Source organism: Oenanthe melanoleuca, chromosome 1 (genome assembly GCF_029582105.1).
Source record: "Oenanthe melanoleuca isolate GR-GAL-2019-014 chromosome 1, OMel1.0, whole genome shotgun sequence".
NCBI lineage: Eukaryota > Metazoa > Chordata > Aves > Passeriformes > Muscicapidae > Oenanthe > Oenanthe melanoleuca.
This window is the reverse complement of record NC_079333.1, coordinates 21,138,930-21,164,182: the sequence shown is the minus strand read 5'-3', so window position 1 is coordinate 21,164,182 and position 25,253 is coordinate 21,138,930. Positions and strand designations below refer to the sequence as shown.

Genomic DNA, 25,253 nt, shown 5'->3' with positions numbered 1-25,253 from the left:
CAAAGGGACAAGGAGGCAGCAGGCAGGGACAGCTGCTGCTGATAAAGAAGATGAAACCAAGGGTTCTGTGACAGAACCTGCTGGGACAGACCCCTGTGCACTCACCTCGGGAGGCCTCCAACCACTCCTGCTTCACACTGTAGCGGACCTGAGCCTTGGGGTGACTTTCGGGCAGGTCGCAGGCGATCACAGCTGTGTTCCCTTCATCCACCTCGATCACATGCTGGCCGTCGAACTTGAAGTCTTTGAGATCTGCCAAGAGAGCGAAAGACAAGTCATCTCAGTGGCTGGCTAAACGTCTCAGTGTCAGCTCATCCTCTCCCCATGGACTCAGGGCTGTTTCATCCTGGTGCTGGCAGAGGACCGCTCTGACCCCAGCAGCTAGGGAAACTGGCATGCTTTCACAGTTTGTTTTTTTTCCCTCCTTTTTCCTTCAAAATGAGTAACTTAAAACACAGCTTCTGGAGAAATCGCCTGCTCCAGGGCTGGGAAACTGGGTGTGAAAAATCCTGGCCTGAGAGTAAAAAATAAGCCAATTTACTGCAGCACTGAAGAGTGGCCAAAAATGGTCCTTCTGCTGCCTGCTATTTCACACAGCTGCTGTCCTACTACTGAAAAGCTGACTTTGTAGTCATAACTCAAGGGTGTAGTACAGATGCCAGGTGGGATGAAGTGTGTGATGTCCCCTAAGCTCCTCCTACACCTGAGAAATCAGCGTCTCTGCTCTGGGCACTCTTGCTCCCATCAAACATCGCACAGATGAAAGTTGGCTAACCACGACGCTTCACGTGTGCCCAAGATCCAGTTGACTTGCAGGGAAAGCCAGCTCCTCCTCTACATGGCACAGCTGCTCCTTCCCTAAAGCAGCTGTGAAAACCCCGTCTCACCACATCCCTCTGTCCCTCAGGCTGTGATGGGAGTTCCCGCTCCGGCTGAGCTGATGTGGGCAGCAGGACTGGAAGCACAGGAACTAAGAGGAAGGGGTACCTGACTTTTTGTTTTCTTTTCCCTGATTTTTTTTTAAAGCAGGAGGAGAGGCGTGCAGCAAAACCCCATAGATCTGGCAGGGGAGCAAGCATGCCAACCTGGCCCCACCAAACTTTCCAGAGAGAAAACTGGTTTCCACTCTCTCTGGTCATGATGGCAAATCTTGCTGAGGCACTGCAAGCTTGAATTTTGTCTCCAACAGCCTGTGCTATGAGTGAGGAGGTTTTGTGCCAGGAAAAAAGTCCCTCATGTGCATTTTTACAAGGCTTTACATCAGCCCAGGTGACCACTAGTGAAAATGGCACACCCTGCAATTGGTTATCACAGGTGACAGGTTCATACTGTCACATCAAGGCTTAGGTTGGTGCCTCTTCCCAGGACCCATGGCTAACAGATCTCCTGAAGGGAATGCCACTAAATCTGGAAGAGACCACACTTCCTTTGCAAAATCCCACTCTAAGGCAGTGTGCTGCATCTACAGCCACGGCATGGCCACGTGCTGTCGACAGCTCCCTCACCCCTAGAAACCCATCCCAGGACGCGGCACCCGTGACCTCGGGCAGTTTGGGGAAGCAGGGGGCAGCAGGAGGGCTGGTGGCAGGCAGCCTCCCTTGGCAGCCCCAGCCAGCAGAAAAATGTGGGGTTTGTTCTCTGGGAAATGCAACACCACTCCAAGAGCAAAAGACAACTCTGGCTCCAAGCTTCTCCCACCCACAGTCATGGAAAAGTGACATGAAATTTCTCAAGCAGAGTTTCTGATTAAACCAAGATCCTTTATGGAGTTTAAATAAAAACCATCTCTCTTGGCAAGGCAAGGAGAAAGCCTCCCCGAGCGCGGTGCGGAGGGGCTGTCGGGTGGGAGAGCCAGCGGTCCCGGGCCCAGATCTGAGGGAAGGGGAAGAGGTTGAAAAGAAAAGGGGAGGTTTTGCAATGTCATAAAAATGATTTGCAGTGAACATGCTTAATACTTCTGGAATTTCTTGGCATTGTTCAATTAAGAAAAAAAATAAAAAGAAGGAATACGGGTGAACTTCAGAAATGTGATTAATCCTTAAAGACAAGCTGAGGAGGGGAGCCATGTTTCCACTGGATATTAAAGCCAGATGAAAATTAACTCTTAACTTGTGAAAAGCTGGCAGCGCCTCACACTCCTCCTCCAACGAAAGTTACTGCTGAGGAGAGGAAGGATGATGGATATTTTCTCCTCTTTGCTTTTTATATTTGATTAAGGAATAAAATAGTGAGAGCCACAGAAATGGAAAGAGGTGGAGAAGTGGCGAAAGCCCAGTGTCTGCCTGCCCACATTGCGCATGTTTCTCTGATCAACAAAATATAAACGAGCATCAGGAAAATTAATGTGCGCCTTGGTGGTCTGGATTCATCACAGCCAAATTAAAATTTTGGAGCCAAGGCACAGGCTCCAGCAATGCTGGCAGGGATCTGCATACACACACTTACACGTGTACGTGTACATGCACATGCACCCTGAAGAGAAGAAGGGGCCCAAGAGCTTGGAAAAAGAGCAGACCCAAGGTCCCGGCATGGCAGAGCCATCTTGAAGATGGAAAATTATGACCCTGTGCCTGGGCACCCCCTGGGATAACTGTGGGCTGGGCAGACATGGGGACCCCTCACATGCAGCTCCCCCAAATGGAGGCTCAGCCCACATCTCATAGCTGTGGGTGTTGCAGCCCCACAGTAGGGAGCAGGACCTGCAGCTCTTCATGGCTTCTCCTCACTCAGAAGTGAGGGACAAGGGGTGAAACTGTGAACAGAGGGGAAAAGAACTCAGGAAAGGGATCCTGGGGTGGCTGGGGGAGCAGGAATGAGGCGCCTCTGGAGAAGCAGAGAGAAACTGGCAGGGGAGAGGGGAAAAATTGTAGAACTGGGACAAACTACTTTCTCATATGCCAAGTGCACAAGCTTCCTGCCAAACTACTCTCCTAAATTCCTGCTCCCCACAGAGAACAAGACTGATTTATTTGCCAGTGGATTTTGGCCACAGGCAATCTCTACTGCCCCGCTTGCCACTGGAATGGGCATGTAGAGCCATCCCTCAGCACCGACAGGTCAGCCAGAGCTGGTGAAGGGTGGTCAGGGTCACCCCTGTCCCCCTCTGTGCATGGGACAAGCTCCCCCACACACATCCTGTTGCATTTGGCCCCAGCACAGCTAAACAGAGGGCACAGTGCCAAGCTGGGACAACCAGCTTTGTCCTGGGGGGTTCAAACAAGCTGCCCCTGAATTGTGGGGGGACCATGCATGTCACCCCAGCAGGGAGGGGTGGAGGAGAGTATCCATGCCAGGGGAGTACACAGCACTTGCCCCTTCAGCTGCCCAGCCGGCAGCAGCCAGGCCCCACATCTAACATGCAATTTGCACCAGAGTCTAACAACCACTGCAGCTGGGAGAAACCACATCCCCTCGCACTGGCTGGGTTTTCCTTCTCATATGGCAGTACCCAGCGTGCCAGCCCATGTTCTTGTCCTTAAAAGACACGCCTGACCACAGTGAAGCAAGCCCTCATCTATCAGCCATTGTCTGGGAGGTGCTGTGGATAGACAGACTGAGCACTGCCAATCCCAGCCGTGCTGGGATAAGATGGCTTATTTTTTTTCCACTTTTTTTTGTTTAGGAGGGAGTGCAACCAAAGGCCACTGCTTGTGTCCATCTGCAGCCAGCTCCGAGGCGTGATGGGGTGAACCGGGGTGCAGGGAGGGTCAGCCCTGCAGCCAACTGTGCTGCTGTCACTGGGGAGGGAAACCAGCTGAATCCCAGGGCTGGGGGCCAAGCAACGAGGCAGGCGAGACAGAGCTGATTAAATGAATGGGAGGCCATAAATAAAATAAAATAAAATAACATAACATAACATAACATAACATAACATAACATAACATAACATAACATAAAATAAAATAAAATAAAGTAAATAAAATGACGGCCCCCAAGGTAAAAGTTCTCACTGCCATGGGGAAGAGTGAAAGAGGGAAGGGAGGGAGCCTGAGAAGGGGAATAGGCAGGAATGGTGTCCTCCAGCCTGGGGGCAGGCACCTTCCACTACTCGCCCCTCAGCTGTGAGAGCAGCCTAGCGCTATGGCTCTCGCTCCCCACCCAGCCAGCACCACAGGAGCTGGGCACTGGTGCTGTCACCAGTGACACCAGATTCCTCTCACCCGGCTGACACAGGCACAGTGTCACGGACTCACACCCCCCAGAACATCTCCCCACCCTGGGCCCATCTCACAGCCCTCATGCCACAGCTCTTCTGGCTCACAAAAACCACCTGTGTTTTCCTTCTCTCCCCTCCTCACACTGCCTCTGCCCCCAGGGCAGAGCTCTGCAAATGCTTTTCCAACAGGCAGCCATCCCCTTCCTTCCTTCCCTCCCTCCCTCTTGCCATTGCCTCTGGGGAGTATCAGTAGAGGCCCGGGTGAAGGAAAATGAATGGGGCTGTCTTCAGAAAGCAGCTGCAAATTCCTGGGGGATGCCCAGCCTGACCCCGTGCAGGGTCACTGCCTGCAAGCAGCGCATGCTGAGGCCCAGCTTCCCACACGTGCTGCCACAAGGCCGGGGACTGACCTCACCCATGGCACCGGTGGAGGGAACAGGAAACGAGCCTCCCTTGCCCACAGCACTCCCAGACACAGGTGCCTGCAATCCCACACCCCTGGCCACAGGGACACTGGAACAGGTACAGTTTCTTTGCTACACCCCTCATCTATTTTTCTTTTTATTTTGTTTTCAAATGTTGTATCTATCCAGGTCAGGCTTGCCACTGTATTTGCTACTCAGATTATCTATGCATACAGTGCTGGGAATTACACAGATCTCGCTACCTCTGCTCATCAGCTTTGCTCCAGCCCTGCACTTCAGCTGCCCCTGTGAGCTCCACAAAGAACTCCTGACCTTACAAGCCTCTGGCTGCTACAGAACCAGCCCTCAGCACCATCTACAAGTCCCTGGTGGAATTACTTGGCCCCACCAGAACCCACTGCTGTCGTGCCTTTTACATACAGCATGTCTACCCAGGAGAGGGGCTGGGGCAGGGCTTTCTGTCAGGATGGCAACTCTGCTACCTAGAATCAGAAAATAGCTCTCTCTTCTTTGCAGCTGTCATTCATGTGAAGACTTAAAGCCTGGCTTGGAAAACCAGAATACTCCTGTTTTATCCATACAAGCCGACTGCAGTGCTGCCCGGGGGCCTGCAGGGCTGATCTTGTACATCATGGCCAGAGGAGGAGTGGTCAGCAGGTGTGACCTGCAGTGACCTGCATGATTTGCCATGGGCTGCCAAGGTTGTGTGCAGCACCAGCTCAGCTCTAACTGGACTCAAAGGTGCCCAAGTAATGCTGGAAGTGCTGCTCTCTTTGTCACTTTATGAAATCTTTCCCTTCTGCAAATCCCTCCTCCCTCCACCTCTTGGATATACAAGAGCTATTTTATCTCTGCTGAAGAAATTAAATGCAAGTTTCAAACAGCTCTCTGGGCCGGGGGGAAGAGAGATGGCCTTGGCCTCTCTGTGCTGCAGATGAGAGAAGGAGGTATCAGGCATGGCTGCCAGCACTGCAGTGATGGTTATCTTCTTGCTGACTGTCAGAAAAGCACAGCAGGCCCTGGGGGACTGGGCACACAGAACCTGGGGCACTCCAGAGTGCTTCCTTCAAAGAAGGCCGAAAGAAAGGAGGGGAAATAGCCTAAAAGTTGGCCAGACAATGTTACCTACACTCCTCAAAACGTAGCAAGTCACTTATTCCAATGACTCCAGGTCCTCTTCCAAAGTAAACCTAAGCCTTGAAAATGTTTCCATCGCCCTCCTTCCCCCTACTGCTTTCATTCACACATTCCAGTTTCAGTTTCCCCCTGCCACCCTCAAATAATTTTTGGATGGAACGAACACTTTCAGAGAGTTTTCTTTCAGTCCTGAAGGTTATCTGGAGGAGATGTATCAACTGCAATGCTGACCTGTCAGGGGCTTTCCTCTCACCTTGGTTGCCACTGAATCAGCTCTGAGCAAGGTCCTGTAGAGGAGGTTTGGAGCAGGAGAGAGAGAGCCTGGGGCACACCTGCTATCACAGCTTTCAAACTCAGTCCCACTACCAAGAGGTGCTCCCTGTTCTTTCAGACCACTGCAATGCCACTCTTGCAAGCAGCCTCCAGCTCATGATTGTGAGACTGGTTATTTGAACCCCTCCAGGTTTTCCTCCCACACCTTCAGTCCCACACCTTTACTGGGATGCCCTATCTCTCTCTTCGCTCACTGACTGCTATATCTTCCCCAGCTGGGCGTTGTCTATCACCCGAGGCTATCCAGGTGTGTGGGATACAGCCTCTGCCATCCCCAGCTACCCCTGAGGATGAGGGACCCATGCAGCGCAGCACAGCGCAGCACAGCGCAGCACAGCACAGCACAGCACAGCACAGCACAGCGTTTTCCATAATGGATCAGTTGCTTGATCATCCAACCTCTGGCTCTAGTTTTGTGAGCTCCACTGAACGGTGCTCCTGACTTCCTCTCAGAAATGCATTTGCCACGACAGGGGCCACAGCAATGGTCAAGTCCTTCTCTTTTGCACGCACATCCCCAGTTGCAATCCAGTAGGCAAAGGTGATTTGGCTCCTGGAGAGGCTGATGTACTACTCAGTGGCTTTGATTTGTCCTGAAGGACATAGTGGGGCCTTCTGGTGCTTCAGGACCTGTCTCCCATCCACCACTGATGCTAGACTAAATCAGTCAGATGGGTCAGGCATTCTCTTCCCAGGAGGTAAGAGCTGGTGGTGGTGGGCTGGGGTGTGAGTGAACAGAGAAAAGGGGATCAGCTAAGCAGCAGCTGGTCAGGCTGAGGAACGGTGCACACCCTACTCTCCTAAATGCAAACCATGCCCTTGGTAATCCCATCCACCTCTCCCCTCCTCTCCTTCTCTCTATCAGGCCACCAGCACACACAGCCCCCTTTCTGCTCTGGAATGTGTTCTCCGAAACTTAATCTCAGCATGGGGCTCAGGCCAAATCCCCCGACAGATTCGGCCCCGTGACAACCCCCTCCCACCCTGCCTCAGAGTTCAGCAACTCTCTCCTTGCTTTCCCTGGCCTCCTCCTCCTCCCACCCAGCCTGGCCTAAACATTTCACTCCTGATTAATGTATCAGCGACAAGCCAAGTTCTTGGCTTTAAAGCAAAGCCAGGCCCCACTTTGCACAAACATCTTCACTTCTTCATTTTCTTAAGACTTAGTCCCAAACTCCCTTTTGCTGGGAAAGATGAAGCCCTTTCTACGCTCAGGGACTGTCACTGCAAGGCAATGGCAGCCTCCTCTGCACACACTTGCTCCACCAAACACTGTGGATTTCTGAGAAGGTGGGGCTCCCCACTGCTCTTTTTCAGATGCATGCAGATACAGCACCTTCTGGCCAAATATACACAAGATCTGGCCAAAACCAGGTGCTTGTAAGAAAAACTGCCCACCTAAGACCTCTGGCCACACGTCTCCCAATGCCAGAGGGCAGCAGTGAGGAGCACGTAAGCTCAAGGATAGGAGCAAAGACCCTTGCTCAGAATTGCGTCTCAGGAAGGCAGTAAAACTTAGCACACACTGACTCTGTGCTGGCAGCAATCCTGCAGCAGCCACAGCAGCAGTTGAGCAATCAGCACCAGCAGGTACTATCTATAAACTCCATCAATAATGCAGGAACCAGAGAAGGCAGCCTGACTGTCAGAAAACCAACCACACACACGAATCCCAGAGCTCAGGCTTGCAAAAGCCTGCAGGACAGGTCTGCAGCCTACCATGCAGGAGGAGGACAGCTTGAGTCAGACTGGGCCACACCATGTCAGCCAATCCATGATCAAAAATGCTACAAAAGGGCCTATGCCAAAGGAGCCATCCCTTGATGCCAGCATGAACAAGCATGAATGGAGGAGCCTCTCAAGAGGTGTGAGTGATGGCTTAAGCAAAGCAGGGCTGGGAAGAACTAAAGCTACTCACCAGCCAAGGTGACGACTGCAGGGACACTGGCAAGGACTCCCTCAGGCACACGGGCGATGCACTGGTAGCGGCCCACGGTGCGGTTGTTGAGAGCTGTGATGACGAGCTTCCCTCGCTCCACGTGGATACCCAGCACCTCGTCTGATCCAGCCAGCTCCTTCCCGTTCAGTCTCCAGCTCAGGTTCACGTGGGGCGGCTCCACCACACACCCCAGGCTGACTGGGCCCCCAAGTTTTTGGACAATAGAAGCAGGTTGCACTGTGACCTGCAGAGATTCACCTGCACACAGGGAAAAAATGGGATAAGAAAGCTCTGTGAGACTCAGCAATAGAAGAGACAGAGGAAAAAGCTGCAGTGCTGTACATTTTGCACTCCTCACAGCCTCTCCTTGTGTTGCACCACCCCCCAACTCCTCACACACCCACACTATTTTTTAGAGACGTACACCAGCCCCATTTCTTCTTGGCACTGACTGAGAGAAATGTTCCACTCCAAATGTTTCTCTCCTGCTGGAGGAGGGTTTGAACCTAGACCTTTGGTCAAGGCTACTCAGGGAACAGCAGAGAGAGAAAATCTCTTTGTCCTTGAGGCATGGTTATGCTAAACAACATCATGGCAAACCAGAATGGGTAAGAAAAAACACTCACTCAGTCTGGCAAAACAGCTGGCAGCTGCAAGCACGAGGCAAGGGATGGGGGACATGGGCCTCTTCCTTCCACGTGTCATTGCCATCCCATGCAGTGTGACCTGGGGCGCCCAGGGAACGGTCCCATAAGCTGCCTCAGGGGATGCAGTGAATCTGTGGATTCCTGTGGATGACAAGAGACATGATGGATTAAACTCTCAGGTTTCCCTCTGCTTTCCAGCCCTGCCTGGTGTCTCTACCAACATCCCTAAACTGCCACAGATTCACCAAGCCAGTGGCCCGAGGAGACTACAGATACCGATGCAAGCATTTATTTTCTCCAGCCTCTCCCCAGGCACAGTTGTGCCTTCACTCCCAAGACATCCCATCCCCAAGTACACATGCACGCACACACACTCCCCCATTTCATACTAGGCACAGTGAATGACAGTGATGCACACCAGGCAATTTTCAGGAGCAAAACACAAACATTTCCAGCAAAGTGTCACTGAAGATATCCACTGAGTGATGCCGCCACTTCTTGGCTATGTCTAAAATATATTCCATTTTGAACACTAAAGTAAAGGAGCAGTACAAGTCCATTCTAACTAAGAGACTCAACCTATGAAAATACCTCAGAATAACTCTTCTGCCTGAAACACAGCACCTATTTTATGTCTACACAAACCACCAGGTTCATACTTGAAAGCATCAACTAGCTCCAAAAACTAGAAATGTAAGGCCACCTGTCACAACCCAGGTTGCTGTGAAGAGCTGCACACTGGAGCAGCTGCTTTGGAGACTCATGAAGAAACACTAAAGATCAGGGGGATAAAAGACCTCAGTAGCTGCCCCAAGAGACACCTCAGATGTCAGACTGAATTCATCTTTAATCAAAGGCAACAGGCTGAAGGCAAGAGGAGATTTCCCTCTACTAGCATTGTGATAGGATTTTGAGCTCCTTTCAGCTGCAGCACTAAGATGACCTGCAAGTCTTAAGGCACTGCAGAATTGCTTCTGTGTCTACAGGGAAGAAACCCAAGACCAAACCCAAAGCAGCAAGCCCAAGCAGCAGTTATACTGCCTGCTCCCCCTGCAGCAATCGGCTCATTAGCCACAATCACCACCCTCAGGAGCACCAGACTCTACAGGGTGGTTATTTCCTATTTCCACCACGGTCACTGCTTGAGCCATCACCTGCTTGAGCATGTGCTCTCCATACCCATCTCAGCCAAAAAGAGAGCACAAGTCCCTTCAAGCATAACCTCCAAAATTAAACTTCCTAACTCCTGAGGTAAGGACTGACACATAATCCCGCTGAGATGCTTGGTGAATTGTTCAAGGCAAGGCTGATTACTGCTAGCAAGGAGACCACAGCGTTTGGGGAAATTCATCAAGCTACTCTGAAAGGACTTTGTTGGCTTTTGGTGACAGCAAAGGTGCAAAAGTGCAGCACAGGGCAATGTCCATGGCCAGCCAAGCTGAGGCCCACATTGTGAGACAGCGAGAATCCAGCAGGCTGGCTTGCACACCTCTCTGCAAATTGGGCTAATCCTCTGACAGCCTCACAAGCTGTCCCCTTCCCCTCCTATCCCAGAGCCCTGCTTGAAGAAGTCATGGAAGAGACATTAATATAAAGCTCCAAAGAGAAGAAAAGCCTCCTCTGAGCTGGTAATTTCAAAAGGAAGAAACACCAAGTAAAAAGATATGCTGCTGGAGTTTTGGAAAGGCCACAAACGGCATCTTTACATGGCCCTTTGCAGGCCAGTATGAGTTCAGTGCAGTGTCTCTACACAAGGCAGCTCTTTCCAGGAGTTAAAACAGTCATGGGTAGAGCGGCTGTGAGGCCAAGATGACAAGCCTTGATGAGAGCCAGAGTAAATTAAATCAAGCTTGGCATGGCCCAATGTTGCTTCCAGGCATCCAGGAGCACGGACAGAGCTCAGACATTGGGCATATCCTGAAGGCATCCAGAGAGAACAGTCAGGCCATACTCCAGCTACTGCAGCACAGCCCCATTACATGTAAAAATCCTTGTAGGTAACCTTCAGTACCAAAGAGACAAGGCAGAAACTTCCACACACCTCATCCTTCTTGGTATTCACTCTCCTCATCTGAGAAGAGACTCAAAATTTCCCCCACGAACCACCACAGTGTTGTACAAGATACTTTAGTGACTGACTTGGCAACTCATCTCAAGGTGCTCAAGTATATTTCTCCATGTAAGACAGCCACCAAGGCGCCCTTCATTATGCCACAGCCACCATGGCAAGTCACCACTAATGATGGCTCTGAAAGTGCCCTGGGTCTGTCCACATCAGAACATGCAGTGTTGACACCACTGCTGATGCACAAGTTAAGGTCCCACTAATTACATTCATTTGAGGTAGCTCAGGCTTAAAAACACTTCACACCCTAAGGTTTACTGGAGATGGAAAGCCTTTCACTGATATAGAAGAAACATTTTGGGGTAGGACTTGCTGTCTGGTTCATCAGTGTTGGAAGCCTACAGAGCAAAGCTGACTCATTCCCCTATCTGGATGAGCTTTGCAGCAGGATGGAAAAATGTTGGATAGAAAGGAGTTGCTCCCTGGAGCCCAGACTGAGGTAGGGGGTAGGGAAAGACGTTCCCAACCAGACCTCCCTGCAGCTCTGCATTGCACAGAGCCTCTGGCCAGAAGGGCAAAGCCAAAGGCACAGAACCGAGCATGAGACCCTAAGTGAGTAGGACCACCCAGGCACATCGATGCAATGACTGAACTGGCTGCCCCCAGGTCTGTGAAAAGATGAAGAGCAATAGGTGGGGAGAAAAAAAGGGGAGCTCAGAAAATTTGGCCGCAGTACTGGGCAGATTGAACAGTATTGAGCAAAGAATGAGGAGAGAAGGTGTGTTGCAACAAGTGTATGTATGGTACCTCCCCAAACCTCCAGGCAAGAGTACGAGCTCTAAATAGGGACATGTGGCCATTTCTTTCACAGCTGAGTGAAGTACAAAAAGTAAATGGCCAGCATGAAAATAATGAGAAAAATGAATGAAAACATCAATTCCAAAAGAACTATTAGGATCCAGGGCCAGATTTTGAAATTCTCAGCTTCCACAATTGAAGCCAGATTTTCAAAAGCATTCAGTTCTTGACATGCTGAGCTCTCCTGAATAGGCAACCAACTTATTTCGATGCCTAAATGGGAGCTGACCTCTTTTGAAAATGCTGCCCTTAAGCAGCCTGCAATAGTGCAAAGCAAGGAACTTTATTAATCAGGCAGCTTTTCGATCTGCCTCGTGTCCCTGCCAGCAGCACCAGAGGGGACTGCAGTGGGAGAGGAGGCAGAGGTGGGGAATGGGGGAGACCCCAGGCACTCCAGCTGACTTCCCAGAGGTGATGGTCCCAGGCAGGGGCTGCACCAGGGGCTGCAGGGCTGCTGCATGATAGGGTCCTGCAGGGCTGCCTCCCCTCCCCAAGGCAGGTACCTTGTGAGGTGCCCCTGCTTGCCAACACTTCTGCAGCCACCGCTAATACCAGCCTTGACAGCTCCTGCTTAACTGCTCGCTGGGAAAAGAAAGAGTTAAAGTAATTTAAAGAGCTTTCAGAGGGAGAGAAAACAACAAAAAAAAATTATTTGCTTATTTCTTTTAAATTCTTTCCTGCCAGGTTAAAATAACAATTTCCTGTCGGTGGAGCTCTAAGTCCCTTTCAGACAGCCCACTAAATCAAAAGAGGGGCCATTAAGAGAACAAAATTAACGAGAGCCTAATCAGTTAAGGAGGGGTGGCAGGGGTGTAAAATCTGTCGGCTTGGCTTCCCACCACACACCTAAGCCCAGCGAGGCCCCTGCCTGCAGCCCCAGCTGTGATGGAGGGCACTGCACAGGCAGCAGAGTGAGAAAGGAGAACCAGAGGTGAAAATATAAAAGGGAAGAAAGACCCACGCCTGCGCGGGGGGGTGACAAAGCTCCAAAGGAAAAAGGGATTTGAATTAGGCACAGGCCGCAGGAGAGGTGTTTGCTGATTAGAAACTGAAGGTTTTACTGAGGAAATGCAGCTCACAGCCCCAAGCCCCCTCCTGCTTAACAAGGGCCAGCCAAGCAGCCCTTGTTAGTGCCACACTGCCTGTAATTTACAAGGCTCCCAAATAGGAACCAGCCTGTGCCCCAGCTCTGGGGCAGCATCCCCGCTCCACATCCCAGCCCCACCAGCAGCTGCAGGGATGCACAGCACCAGGAGCTGCAGAGCCACCCATGCTCATGGCTGTGCTCCAGGGCTGTGTCAGAGCTTGGGAACTTCCTCCTGCAAGGGATGAACGGTGGGAAGGGGTAGGGACTGCCCTGCACCGAGGGAAAGGCTGCGGCAACTTCAGCCCAGCTACCAGCTGGGAACACCCTGGGTGACTCTGGAGAATTCACTGCAGCTGCTCTCTGTTTCCAGCAGGTCAAGTAGGGACAGTGATACTCCCAGCTCTCTGTTTCATACATTGAGACCTCAGCTTTTCAGAAAAAGCAATGTCTTACACAGTATTATGAGCCAATTTTACTTGTAATCATTAGTTTTTAATACAAAACAGTACTTTTTTCCCCCATAAAGCAAAAACCACTGAAAAAAAAATAAGTGGAAGAGAAAAGAGCAGCAGTACTCCTTTGTTTTACAAACTGAGCAATCTGAGGGCTAGAAGAGGAAGCCAACCTGGCCCAAGGTTATCCAGTAGGGGAGTAGCAGGAAGGGCTGGAAATCAAAAGCTCTCTGACTGGAACTTCCATCCCACCAAGCAAGCTGTTCTTGGATCCCAAATCTTTTCCATCCCCTCTGAAAAATACCACTGTACAACTGTATAATCCTCTAGCCACACAAATACTGCCCAGGTGACATACCTGAGCAGATCAGCTGCAAAGTCCCTGCATGATTCCTGGCCATGGACAGCAGTCTGGGCATCCATGACTGCTTCTCCCCAAGCCATCAAACTGTAACATTCCACAAGGCAAAATTAACCTCTACCCAACCACCTTCCCCATTTCAAAGTATTAATTTCACACTGTGAAGTTATGCTCATTTTCTCTGAAAGGGTTTGGGAAAAGTAGAAGTTGGTGCAGGACAGAACTCTCCCTCCCGTGGAACAGCATGGGCAGCTGATGGGGATGGGTGTGCAGGTGCCATAGGCAGTGGCAGGATCCCAAATGGGAAGCAGCTGGTATCAGGAGAGGGCTGAAAGGCAGAACCCAGTGTTACATCACCATGTTTGAAGTCAAGGAGGTAGCAGAGTGTTTGTGGAAACAGGGATAAAAGCTTGCCTGTTTTTCCCTCTGCAGTACTGAGAGCTGCTGATTTCGGAGTGCATTAGCTCTTTTAACATAACCCTTGACTGACTGTATGAGGGGGTCCCCTCCTCCCTTTTTAGAAGTGATTAGGAAAAAAGACCCTCTTAGTGCCTGCTTGTGAGCTAAGAGTCCCTCAAAAAGCCACAACAGAGAAACTCTGGGATAAATTCATGCTTGTAGTCAGAAGGAAAACAGCCAGAATAAAATCCAGCATGGCACAACCACCACAGATCAGTGAGTTTTCCTAAAAACCGCAGCTGGGTAACCCTAAAAATGAACCACAGTTTTAATTCAAGCAAGTCCTGAGCAACAGACACCTCTTTAAAAAATAAACTAAACTCACAGGTAAAACATCTCTTTTCTTTGAACAGAACTGCTCATGCAAACCAAACCAGCAACAAATCAAACTGCAAACATCTTTGTAACATTTTTGTCTTCCTCAAGATGAAGCTATTTCCCTGAGCAGTTCCTTTCCACAACAGCCTGCAGCATCACCAGGGAGAGGACTGGGCATGCTGGCTTTGAATTAGCAACAGGATGCAAAGCCTTCTCATAGCCTGTCTGACTTTTGCTCATATCCCTAAGGACCCAATGCCTGCAGTTTCTGGCACCTCTCCATCCAACAGCTCCTCTGAACTGAGCGCCACTTTCCAGCTGGCATTGATCAGGCTGACTCTGCTGAGACCCAGCAAAGCCTTTCACGTTGGCATTTTGGTCAGCCAGCAAGCATGAGGCCACTTGTAGCACGAAATGCCACCTTCACACCTGCTACGGGCTCCCAGTGTCACCGTGGCGGTGGCACCGCCGCGAGCGCGGCTCACCCTGGGCACTGCCTGGCACAGCGGTCCCAGGGTGCTTGGACCTGCCAAGCTCTCCCTAGAGGGCACAGCCCCACTGCAGGCAGGCCATGGATGCAAGGATGGCCTTGCCCCACAGGATACACGTCCTTTTTTTCATAGTTACCAGGAGAGGAGCCCTGTGCTAAAACACAGAGTACACACACTGGCTTTTGCTGCCCCTTGCCGTGCCCTGAAAGCAGCTCCAGTCCTTGGAAAGACAAGGCTAAAGCGTAAGAAAAAAAGAAAACCCACGTCCTTTCTTCAATATCATGCTCCCCCCATGCCCTAGACACTTAATTTCCCTCCTTCCCCCCCCTCCCCACCCAGCTTCCCCCTCCATTCTGAGTAAATTCAATTTGACAACCCTGCTAATTGGATAAACGCTGCTCCCTACGCTCCTTTAAGGCTGCCCGCTTTTCTCTCCTTGTTTTTGGAGGGCGATTGTGGCTGTTCTTTAACATGAATTCCATCTGCTTTATTTCTCCTCTGCCCATTCAAGACCCCTCCTGAATATGTATGAGGGGCTGCGCCCCCCCACCCCCTTTCTCCTCCATCCCACCTCCCTCCCTCATCACCCCCCACCCCTCTCCCTGCCCTCTCCCATTGCCCGGGACAATAACCCCCCAAATGCCCCCTTCTCCCACCCGGGCCCTTTTTGCTTTAGATAAACACAGGCAGTGTCAAGTGTGAGGAGGGGGGGGAAGGATGGGGTTCAACTGCCAGTCAAGCCTCGGGCCCTCAATGAAGCCCGGAGGCCTACCCTAATCTGCTGCATGCTTGCCATATGGGAGCTGTGTTGCCCTGGGAAACACTAACAGGCAGAACGGAGCTTAATAGAGTCCATATTCATTGTAATGCAGTGAAATGGCTCGAGGGACTATTGCCCCTTGGGTCTGTTTTCATTCTTCTGTTCCCCCTCTTTCTTTTCCCTCTCTCTTTTTTTTTTTTTTAATAAATTTTTTTCCTCCCCTCCTTCTTCTCCCCCTCCCTTTTTTTCTGGGTTTTTTTTTTTTCCCTCCTTCTTTTTTCCTTACAAAAGGACGAAGTCCCTGGAGAGCTCTAATCTGGAGAGGCTGGGGGCTCCCCGAAGGGCTGGCCAGCCGATGGGGCAGGAGCGGGAATGGGGAAGGCAGAGGGCGGAGGTGGTTAGGGAGGCGAAGGAGAGGTGGAGGGCAAGAGGAAAGTAGTAACTAATAAGCATGCAGCTGGCCAGCTGTCAAGATGCTGACAATACTGCTCGGGGTGCAAAGAACCCGACAGCCAGCGCTGGCACGGAGCTGGCGCAGGGTCCCCCTGGGAAGCGCCTGCCTCCCCTAAGAGCCTCCCCTATCGTGGCACAAGCAGGGAAAAAAAAAAAAAAAGAGAAGGGCGCAGATGGAGCGTGCTGCACAGCCTCTTCAGAAACAAAGTGCACCTAGGAAACAGATGTTGTTGTTGCAACAAGCCTGGAACTACTGGCTGCTCTCTGTCTCCTTCTCCCAAGTGCGTGCAGGGAGAAAGTGGCCCTGGAGCAGCTGCCGGGGCTGCCCCCGTGGCTGGGACATGCTGCCTCTCCAATTAAAACCTCTCAGTCCAGCTTCACTCCCAAAATGGGAGCGCTGCCACAGTTTTAGACCAACTTTTCCTCTTCACCCTTCTCATTCTTAATCCACCTGTAGACTCTCCTGCCTCGCAGCTAAGGTTCCAGTTTAGAGAGCTGAGGAATCTGAAAGGGGTGTACATCTGCAGCACTCACAGAAGGGTGCAGGTCTGCATTCAGGGGCTGAATCTTCAAATGTCAGAGAACCAGCAGAATTGCTGCTATCAAGGTCGTGCAAGATCAAGGCCCCACAGAGGTGCAGCTCAAACCTACTCTTGCCAAGGCAAAGAAAAATCCCCTATTACATCAATGTAGTGACACACTTGTGAGGAGTTAGTTATCTGCTCTGGAGTGTTTTCAGTTTTCCTCACAACTGCTACAAACTCAGCTGATGGTGCAGCAACAAAGCCTTGCTTTTCTTAGGCTTTGCTATGGGACAACACTGAATCTTCATGCTAAGAAATATTTCAGAGGAGGCAGCAGGAAGGGGGTCACCCACTGATATCACTATGATGTGAAAACTTCAGTCCTAGAAACAATGGATTTAGTACACTGTATTACTTGCCTGAGTATTCTATCTCTTGCCATATGAAAACAATACTCACTTTATCATTCCCATCACAACTAAAGCTGAAGATCAGTGTCAATACAGTGAGAGCTGCAGGCAGATGCTGTACTAAACACAGAAGAAAAATCCCAATGTCCTCCAGACTTCACACCATTGGGTAGAAGAGTTAGTTACTTTAGGAATGCTTGATACAAGCACTAACAAAATTTACCTGTCAATACCTGTCTGCTCTTTGGACGAACAGGAAAAGCATGTAACAGAGAGCTGGGAATAAGTAAAAGTGTATAGCTGGGCAAGAAAAGCCCAAGGAATGGCTCTGCTGGCAACTGATGCAGTGGGACCCACAGGATGTGTGGCAAGTGGCAGCTGATGCAGCTGGCTCTGGGCTCCACCCTGCTGAATCCTACATCAACATGAGCCAGGCCTCAGGTTGTTCACTCCCTGTCAGCAGCTGCAGTGGAGGAGGGCGCCAGGAGCCACGGGCAGTTCCCACCAGGAGCTGTCATCACACAGGAACAGATGTGCCTGTGGGTAGCTTACATTACTCAGGGCACTGCTTTTGTTTTTCCCTTCTCATCTTTTGCAAACAAAAAAACCCCAAACCCTGAAATCTAATGTTGAGAGTCTAATTGGCTCTTGGGTTAGGGAGAGGTCAGAGAGAAGGCAAGCCCGGCAGACGCAGGCGAAGTGATGCGGGGCAAAAGCCCCCAGAGACACTAAAAGGAAGTGTGGAATAAAGGTGACAGAAAAGAAAAAGAAGAAAATTTTATTTAGATGAGAGGGTCAAGAAACAAGAACTAGAGAAGTTGGGATTTTGACAGATACCCTTGTGTTTGTCTCCACTGCTTCCGGGCAAGGACATGGCAATGCCACAGCTCACCCGCCACATGTGTATCCAGGCTCAAGTCCTTGTCCTGTTTTCTTCCGAGCAGGGACTGTCACCTCATACAATCACCTCTCAAGTAATTCTCTCTCCCCAGCTGACACTATTCCACTTAATTTAAATGTGGCCTGCTCAGAATAGCAGGAAAATCACTCCTGCTCTCCACCAGAAACTTCTTGCTGCTCTAAGACAAAAGCTTAATCAACAGATACACTTCCACAATATGTTCTGGTCCCAGTGAAACAGCATTTTTCTATGGGGATCCCGAACAGGATGCTATTTTCCAAAGCTTTTTTCACTCTGCATCACTTCCCCAGCAGCTCCTGGGGAACCCACACAGACAACTCTCACTCCTCAACTACAAGACATCAAGATGTTGACCAGAACAACTGTTCTGCCACTGATGTGGCAGCAATGCTAAAAACCCCAAATCCTAGGCTACCGAATATCACCCTACAGCCTCTCTGCAGCCAGAGCAGTGGTCAATAGTGGGAAGGAAGACCACAAATCATGGCCAAGGTGTGACATGGAGCTGCCCTGAAAAGACCCATCTCCATTTTATTGTTTCTGTCACATGATGGGGTCAAGCTTGCAACAATAAATATCCCAGCATCCATTCATGCTGGTAACCACCAGCTGAAAGACTCCTCTCTCTGTATAACATAAACCAAAGCACAGAGGAGTGGTGGACAAACCCCACCAGTCAGCATCTGCATGGAGCACAGCAGGAGTGCTTGGGGAGCAAGCACATTTCAGTCAGCTATAGCCACCTGCAAACTGAGACTCAGAAACTCTTGTTCACAGAGTAGATCACAAGCCAGAGACAGCAGATGTGGATGCTTTTTAAGGGCAGCCCACCTCTTCATATGCTTAAATATGACCCTACCTTTAAGTACTGAATTAGAAAAAAAAAATAAAAATCCAAATAATCTTTGTCTAGGAACAATAGAAAAATCTTGTCCATGTCCAATTAGAAACAGAAATAGAGTGAAACAAATACATGAATAAAAAAAACAAAAACAAAACCACAAACCAGAAAAGTCCACAGAAACTGCCAGCGACACTGTTAAGCCTTCCTTGGGGGAAGCTGCTATGGGGAAATTTTCCTGTTGGCAGAGCAAAGACTTGGGTAGCTCTTCTAGGCTCTGAACCTTCTTCCAGTGTGTACTTGAAGAGCAAGGGTGCCTACAGCTGTTGCCATAAAAAACTGACCAAGCTTATCATAAAGATGAGCCAGTGGCACAGGAGAAATACCTGCCAAAACAACACATCCTCTGGATTATAACAGAGGACTTGATTCTACTGCTACCAAAATCAGGCTGATCTTTGCCATGACTTCAATGGGAGCAGGCCCAGAAACTGCATTAACAAGCACAAGGCTAGTTTAACACAGTTGACATCAAAATCCAGAAGAGCACACAAAAGAGACAGGACAAAGTACTTGCCAGTAACGTCAATACAAAGTTTAATCCCCAGATGGCTGGCTTTAGAGACATCCCCATCACCACCATAAAGAGAAACTGCCTTCTAGTTTGCACTCCTTTCAGCAATGACTTGTTGCTGGGATGCAAAAGAGCACAAGCCTCTTTTTCTTGTCCTTTGAAGATGGCATTTAAAAGTTGGGGATTTTTTTTTCTTTCATAAATTTGGGAATAAATGAGAGTTTTTACTCTCCATAGCTGTCACTAAATTGCTTTTCACTAACAATAATAATTTTCGTTATGGGAGCAGGTCAAAAACCTCTAGAACTCTCTGCTGGGACAAACTTCCCCTGGAAGACATGTCACTACTCCAAAAAACACAAGAGGAAGCCCAAGGCTAGCAAAACAAAGGGACAGAAATGACTGTCCATAGAAAATGCTCTGGCTTGTACCAAATGCCTAAGGTGGGGTGTGGGGATTAGTGCTGAGTGCCAGAACCCAGCTGGGCTGTGCCAGAGCCCTACTTTGTGCCATGATCAGCAGCTGTCACGCTGCTCCAAAACCCCATGGGGCCCACCCCGAGATGAAAAATCATGGGGGACACACTCACAGTGGGGTGTCAGGGTGGGTGACAGATCTCCCCTCTTCCCAGAGATGAAGAGGAGAGGGTTGCATTGCTTGGGCTTTTCTAAAGGTTGTGTTTGTATGTTATTTGCCCCATTTATCATCACAACAATAAGCATGCCTTTCCAAAAATGATGGTCCTGTTGAGGACAATGAGTCAAACACGGCAGAAGATGAAGCAAGACCACAGGTTGCCTGGCACAGACAGATGGGCAGGGCTGGCATATGGCTTCTCCCTGTCAACAAGGGGATGCTCTGTAACAAAAGGAAGGCAAAATGCTGCTGCCTCAGAGCCTGGGGAGGGAGACTCACCTGCCCATGCCCCAGCCAGCTCCTAGGACACAGTGGCAAGTGCCACAGCCAGGCTTGTCAAGCAGCAGCGCTCCTGATGACTGGGCACAGCACAGACAGACCTGCCACTGGCTCCCCACTTGTCACTCCTGCCCATTTGCACTCGAGCCCACGCTGAAAGCACGAGCTCAGAGCCCAAGGCCCCTCCCCAGGCCTTTCACACAACAAGCACCAGCAGCAATTCCAGCTGTAAAGTTTGCTTTCCTTGACGCACAGTTTACTTTCTCCATTCCCCCACATCCCACCCCTGCCACTTACCCCTCACTCCAAAAAGGCTCTCTCAAACAGGCTTAAGCTTTAAACAAATAAGGGCTTGGCAAGCAGCAGCCTGCTCCCGTTTCCCTCCCCAGCAGCCCTGCTCTCCCCCCGCCGCCTCCACCTCTGAGCCTTGGCGCAAGCGGAGCTGGCGAGCGCCGCGCAGGCATAGAAAACAAACACGTGGAGCAGAGCCAGCTGTGAAGTTGGATTTGGCATACACTGTTTGCAAAATGAATAAAAGCACATGGGAGAAGAGGCAATGGGAGCAGGGAGACAGAGTGGGGAGCAGGGGCTACCCTGGGCTCAAGGGGAGAATGTGACTCCCTTACAAAGCCCTGGCACATGCCTGCTGGAGGGTCTTGTGCCCTGCCTGGAAGTGGAGGGGGGACAGTCCTACAGCCACATCTCCTGAGCTATCTGGCACCACACTTCCCACCCCTTTCCTAGTGAGCTGCACTGTTTTTGCATGTGCTTGCCCTCCCTCCCAGGCAAAAATTAGTGTGTTCTGACACAACACGTGAAAAATAAATGCACTTTTACCCTTTAGGGTATGCAATTCTCCCCCTTTTCTTTCTTTCTTAGGGTTTCTACTTTCCTTGCACATTATGCTTCAGGGCCCCACAGCACAGGAAACCCTGACCCAACTGCCCACCACCTCGGCTGAGATTACATATGTTGAAGGTCCACATTTACACTAATCCCCCTCCCAACTGTCCCTTTCTGGAAAGGTTTCAGACAAAATATTCCTCCTCTTAAACCCAAGCTCCCAGGAGATCCTAGCTCGGCTATTATTTATTATTCTGCCCTCATCAGTCTGCTCTAGCCATGGAAATGGCACTGGAAGGCTTTAGGAATAGATCACCCATGGCCTTACATCAACACTGGGTCCATGCAGGTTTTCCTCCCTCTCCAAGCAAAATGAAACAGAAATGTATGCACTCTGCATACGTTTGGGGCAGAATCCAGCAATTTTTTGACATGGTTTGTGTGTGGTTTCCCCCCAAAACCATAAACCAGCCCAGGTTTGCTTGGAAGGTCCTCAGCTGTGTTCGGAGGCTGTAAGAAAAGCAGCAGTGTCCTACCTGGTCTTGGACCCTGTCCAAAACAGGCCAGCAGCTGGATGGATTAACAGCCCAACCTGACCACCCAGACACCTGCAGACATGTTTTCACAAGTCTCATTACCACCCCTGAAATACTGTAAGAACTTTACCCTCTCTGGGCCAGCCGTGAACACTTGTCCCTCAGCATCACTCCAGACCACTAAACTGACAAGAGACAGTATTTGGATAGTTTTCTTCCTGAGAACTGCATTATGGACCCCTGATCACAGCCAAGTAAGGTAACTTACCTTGGAGAAATCCTGCAATTGCTTTTTTATTCTTGGGTGGAATTTACTGAGACACCAAATAAAGCCATGGATCCCTGCAAATAAAGCATTGCTCAAAACCAACCATCTCATTCTGATCTCTTTCCCTTTTGGAGGCAAATTAGAAAGACAGAGAGGGATAGAAATTCATAGTCCTGGAGGTTATGATGCCACATTTCTGGAATCAGCTTCTCTACTGGACAAAATATACCCCTACCCTGTGTCTCAGCTTTCCAGGCTGCAAAAACAGGAACAGCAAACTCCAACTGGTACAAGCAGTAACGAGATGAACATGAGTCAGACAATTTCAGATTCTCATATGAAAGGTGCTAGACAGGTATGTAGTGTTATTATCTGTACAGCTTCCTGGTAGCCCCAGGATTTTTGGATCAGTAAAATACAGATGTCAGCATCATGGGGATACTGCCTCAGTAACTGAACCAAGCAGGGAGGGGCATGCTGATTGCAACAAGGAGGAAATATGAATTTGCACCACACACAAAATATTGTGGTTAAGGGAGACAGAGAGATACCACTGACAACAAAAACAGGATAATTCATTGGGGTTTGTCAGACTAAACTTTCTGTAATCAGAGACTGCAGGGAAAGTGTTTGTCAAGCAAACATTCGAACATCCAGCTGCCAAGAACTAAGTAAACAGAGAAGGAGAAGAGCAGAGCCCATGTGGCATCATTTGCAAATACCCATGATCAGTCACAAGCCAACTGAGCCCCTCAGCAGGCACTAGTGAAGCCAAGGGGATGAAGACCCACCACCAGGATGGATAAACAATGAGCCATTCACACCTTCAAAATGTTTTCATCCAGAGTAGGACTTGCAGAACTGGGCAGGTGTGACTATAGCAGTCTGTGTGGGTTTAGTGGACACTTTCCTGCACCACACACATGCAACCACCTGGGCAAGCGAAATAAAGCCAAAGTCCAAGCTGGAAGGAGTCCTCCAAAATAGCAAGGAAAAACCAACAAGTCTGGTACCATGCATTTTAGTCCCACTTTACCTAAAAGCCTGCAGTGGTATTTACTGTGTTTATGAGGAGCCACAGACCAGGGTGAAAGATCTGAGGGCAAACCAGCTGATCCCAGCTCTGAAGCCAAGGGTGCCTAGTGGCACTGGGCAAGGGAGGGGAAACACTGCTTCCCACCTGAGTGCCCATCCATCAGTCATGGCTTCCCTCCCATGATTCACAAGACCATACCTGGATGACTTAAGGGATCCAAGAAAATGGATGAAAAATATGCAAGTTTAGACATGCTGTGCAGTAAGATGTGCACATGGAATTTCCAACCAGGTCTGCTGACCTCCATGGGAAAGCACTCAAGATTGAACATGTCAAAAATAAAGCTGAAATGCATCACAGGCAATTCTACACACGCATCTTCTGTCTACATACCACTATTCTTCTACACCTCATCCCAAAAATGATACCAGAGTGGCATTATACTCATTTCCTATAGATCAGACCTCTCTTGGCTGCCTGAAAGAAATGTAAGAGACACAGGGCATGTTTCAAGGCTAGCACTGGATGCATCACTTCTCTGTTAGTCACTGGCCATGGAAGCACTCACAGTAGTATTGGTACAACCATACCTTGGCATGTCTGTAGCCAGCTGCATTCTGCACAAGTGATCAAAAACTCTCATGCTGCATCCAAAGGTGCTAGGAATAAAAGTTTGTGGTTCTGCAGCCCAAAATTACTGACACTTTTGTACCTAGGCTGTGTTAATGTTCAGGAGGTTCACAGGGGGGGTTAGGAAAGCTGTTATCATCCTCCTAGCTAGAGAAGGAGTACGGTGAGAAATCAAAGGGCCCAGAGAGGCTGCTGGTCCTAAAGAAAAAGAGGCTTGCAGGTTTAGTTGTGGTGAATAGTGACTCTGAGTTGGCACAAAGGGATTTGATGCATTTTATGCATACAGCACTGGTTCACTCCAACTCTGACGGCAGAGAGTGGCCTTCCACAGGAGAACCCCATCCAGATTTAAAGGGCTGAACCTCCATACTAAGAAGCAGCACAGTACCATGGACAAAAAACCCTTGAGGTTCTTTTCATCAGGAGATAAATTACCTCCTCTAGAGTCCTGACATAAGTGCTCCAAGTATTTATAACCTGGAAGAGACATTAATGAAGAGGCAGAGTTGCTTTAACTTTCCCTTCTCTGCTCCCCTCCTGTATCCTCACATTCAATTTGCTACTGTGCAATAGTCCTTGGGAAGTTAAATTAGCACCCTACACACAAGATGCAGTATTTAATGCCCAAGGAGCTAAAAACATGGAAGTAAATATATGCCTGTAGAGGTTTTCCGCCCCCTATACCCTCCAAACCTGCAATTTTTTTACATGGAAGACTGGGTAGAAACAGAAAGGAGGAACCAGTGCTATGACCAGCAAGTGGTACCCAGCACAACTACAAGCTACCTGGGGCTTGCTGCTGCAGTCCCAGCATTGCAGGGCTCCTTTGGTCACAGGACAAGGTGTTTTCCAGGCATCACAAGGCAAAAGTGCTCCCTGTCCTGCAATGGGAACAGCTGAAGCAGAGTTCAGCAGCATCCCAAATCCAACCAGGTGCTTCTGGCAGAGCAGGAGATAGCACAGCAGTCCTAACCCCTGTAAGGAACATGCTGATCTCATTTTCCCAAAAGCAATCACACTAGTGTTGGACCCTCACTCATACACAACTGCGGACTGCTCATCCACTCCTTAAGGTTTCCAAGACGAGAACAAGTACCTCAGACTGTTGACAGCATTTAGTCACAACAGCAGACTTTGGCCTGAGACCATTCACACCACCTGGGCCACACAACACAACACCACCCCACTTTTGGTCCAGGCCTTTGCTGTTTCCCTGAATTGCAGAAGCGGGTCAACAAAGGGTTAAACCTGGTATAGCCTCAAAAATCACTCATTGCTTTCTGAAGCAAGAACATCTTTGGCAGGGTCCCCATCTGGGAAATGACATTCTGTCCCCCCTCACTTCCCCTCTTCTCCCCCTGAACTCAGAACAAAGCACTGCACTGCCCAACATGCTCCTCCACTGTTTTCATCTTGGTCCAAATCCTTCTTGCGTTTCAACTTCTGCCAAAAAGAAATGCATAAAAAAATATAAAAAAGGCATGTGTGGGGCAGGGGGAGAGAAAACAGAGAGGAAAGTTATTGAAATCAAATCTTGATTAGCTACCAGTGGTAAAAAAAGGAAACAGGGGAGAGGAGATTTTTCTGTTGTGATATGCACCTTGAAGCTGAAACCAGTAGGCCCAAAGGAGACAAGACTTCACACACAATCCTCCACTTAGGACAAAAACTAACATGCTTTGCCTTTCCAGTCTACCATGTGCCATGCCATCATCATCAGAGGAGGTATCTGTTTCCTCAAAACAATTTCTGCCAATCACCTCACACATTTCTGACCACTCTCACAGAGCTCCTGCACCCAGCACTGAGCCCT

The 25,253-nt window shown here is 49.6% G+C and overlaps 1 protein-coding gene across 2 annotated transcripts in view; it reads right to left on the bottom strand.

Annotated features, from left to right (window-relative positions):
- Positions 1-25,253, bottom strand: part of BOC (BOC cell adhesion associated, oncogene regulated) — a 54,145-nt gene that overhangs the window by 14,286 nt on the left and 14,606 nt on the right. For both annotated transcript variants that reach the window (XM_056485324.1, XM_056485315.1), the window contains exons 2-4: positions 8,617-8,778; positions 7,970-8,248; positions 106-252 (exon numbers count right to left, since the gene is read on the bottom strand). In XM_056485324.1, the coding sequence (XP_056341299.1) occupies positions 106-252; positions 7,970-8,248; positions 8,617-8,701 (511 nt within the window). In that variant the 5' untranslated portion in view covers positions 8,702-8,778. The remainder of the gene's footprint in view (positions 1-105; positions 253-7,969; positions 8,249-8,616; positions 8,779-25,253) is intronic.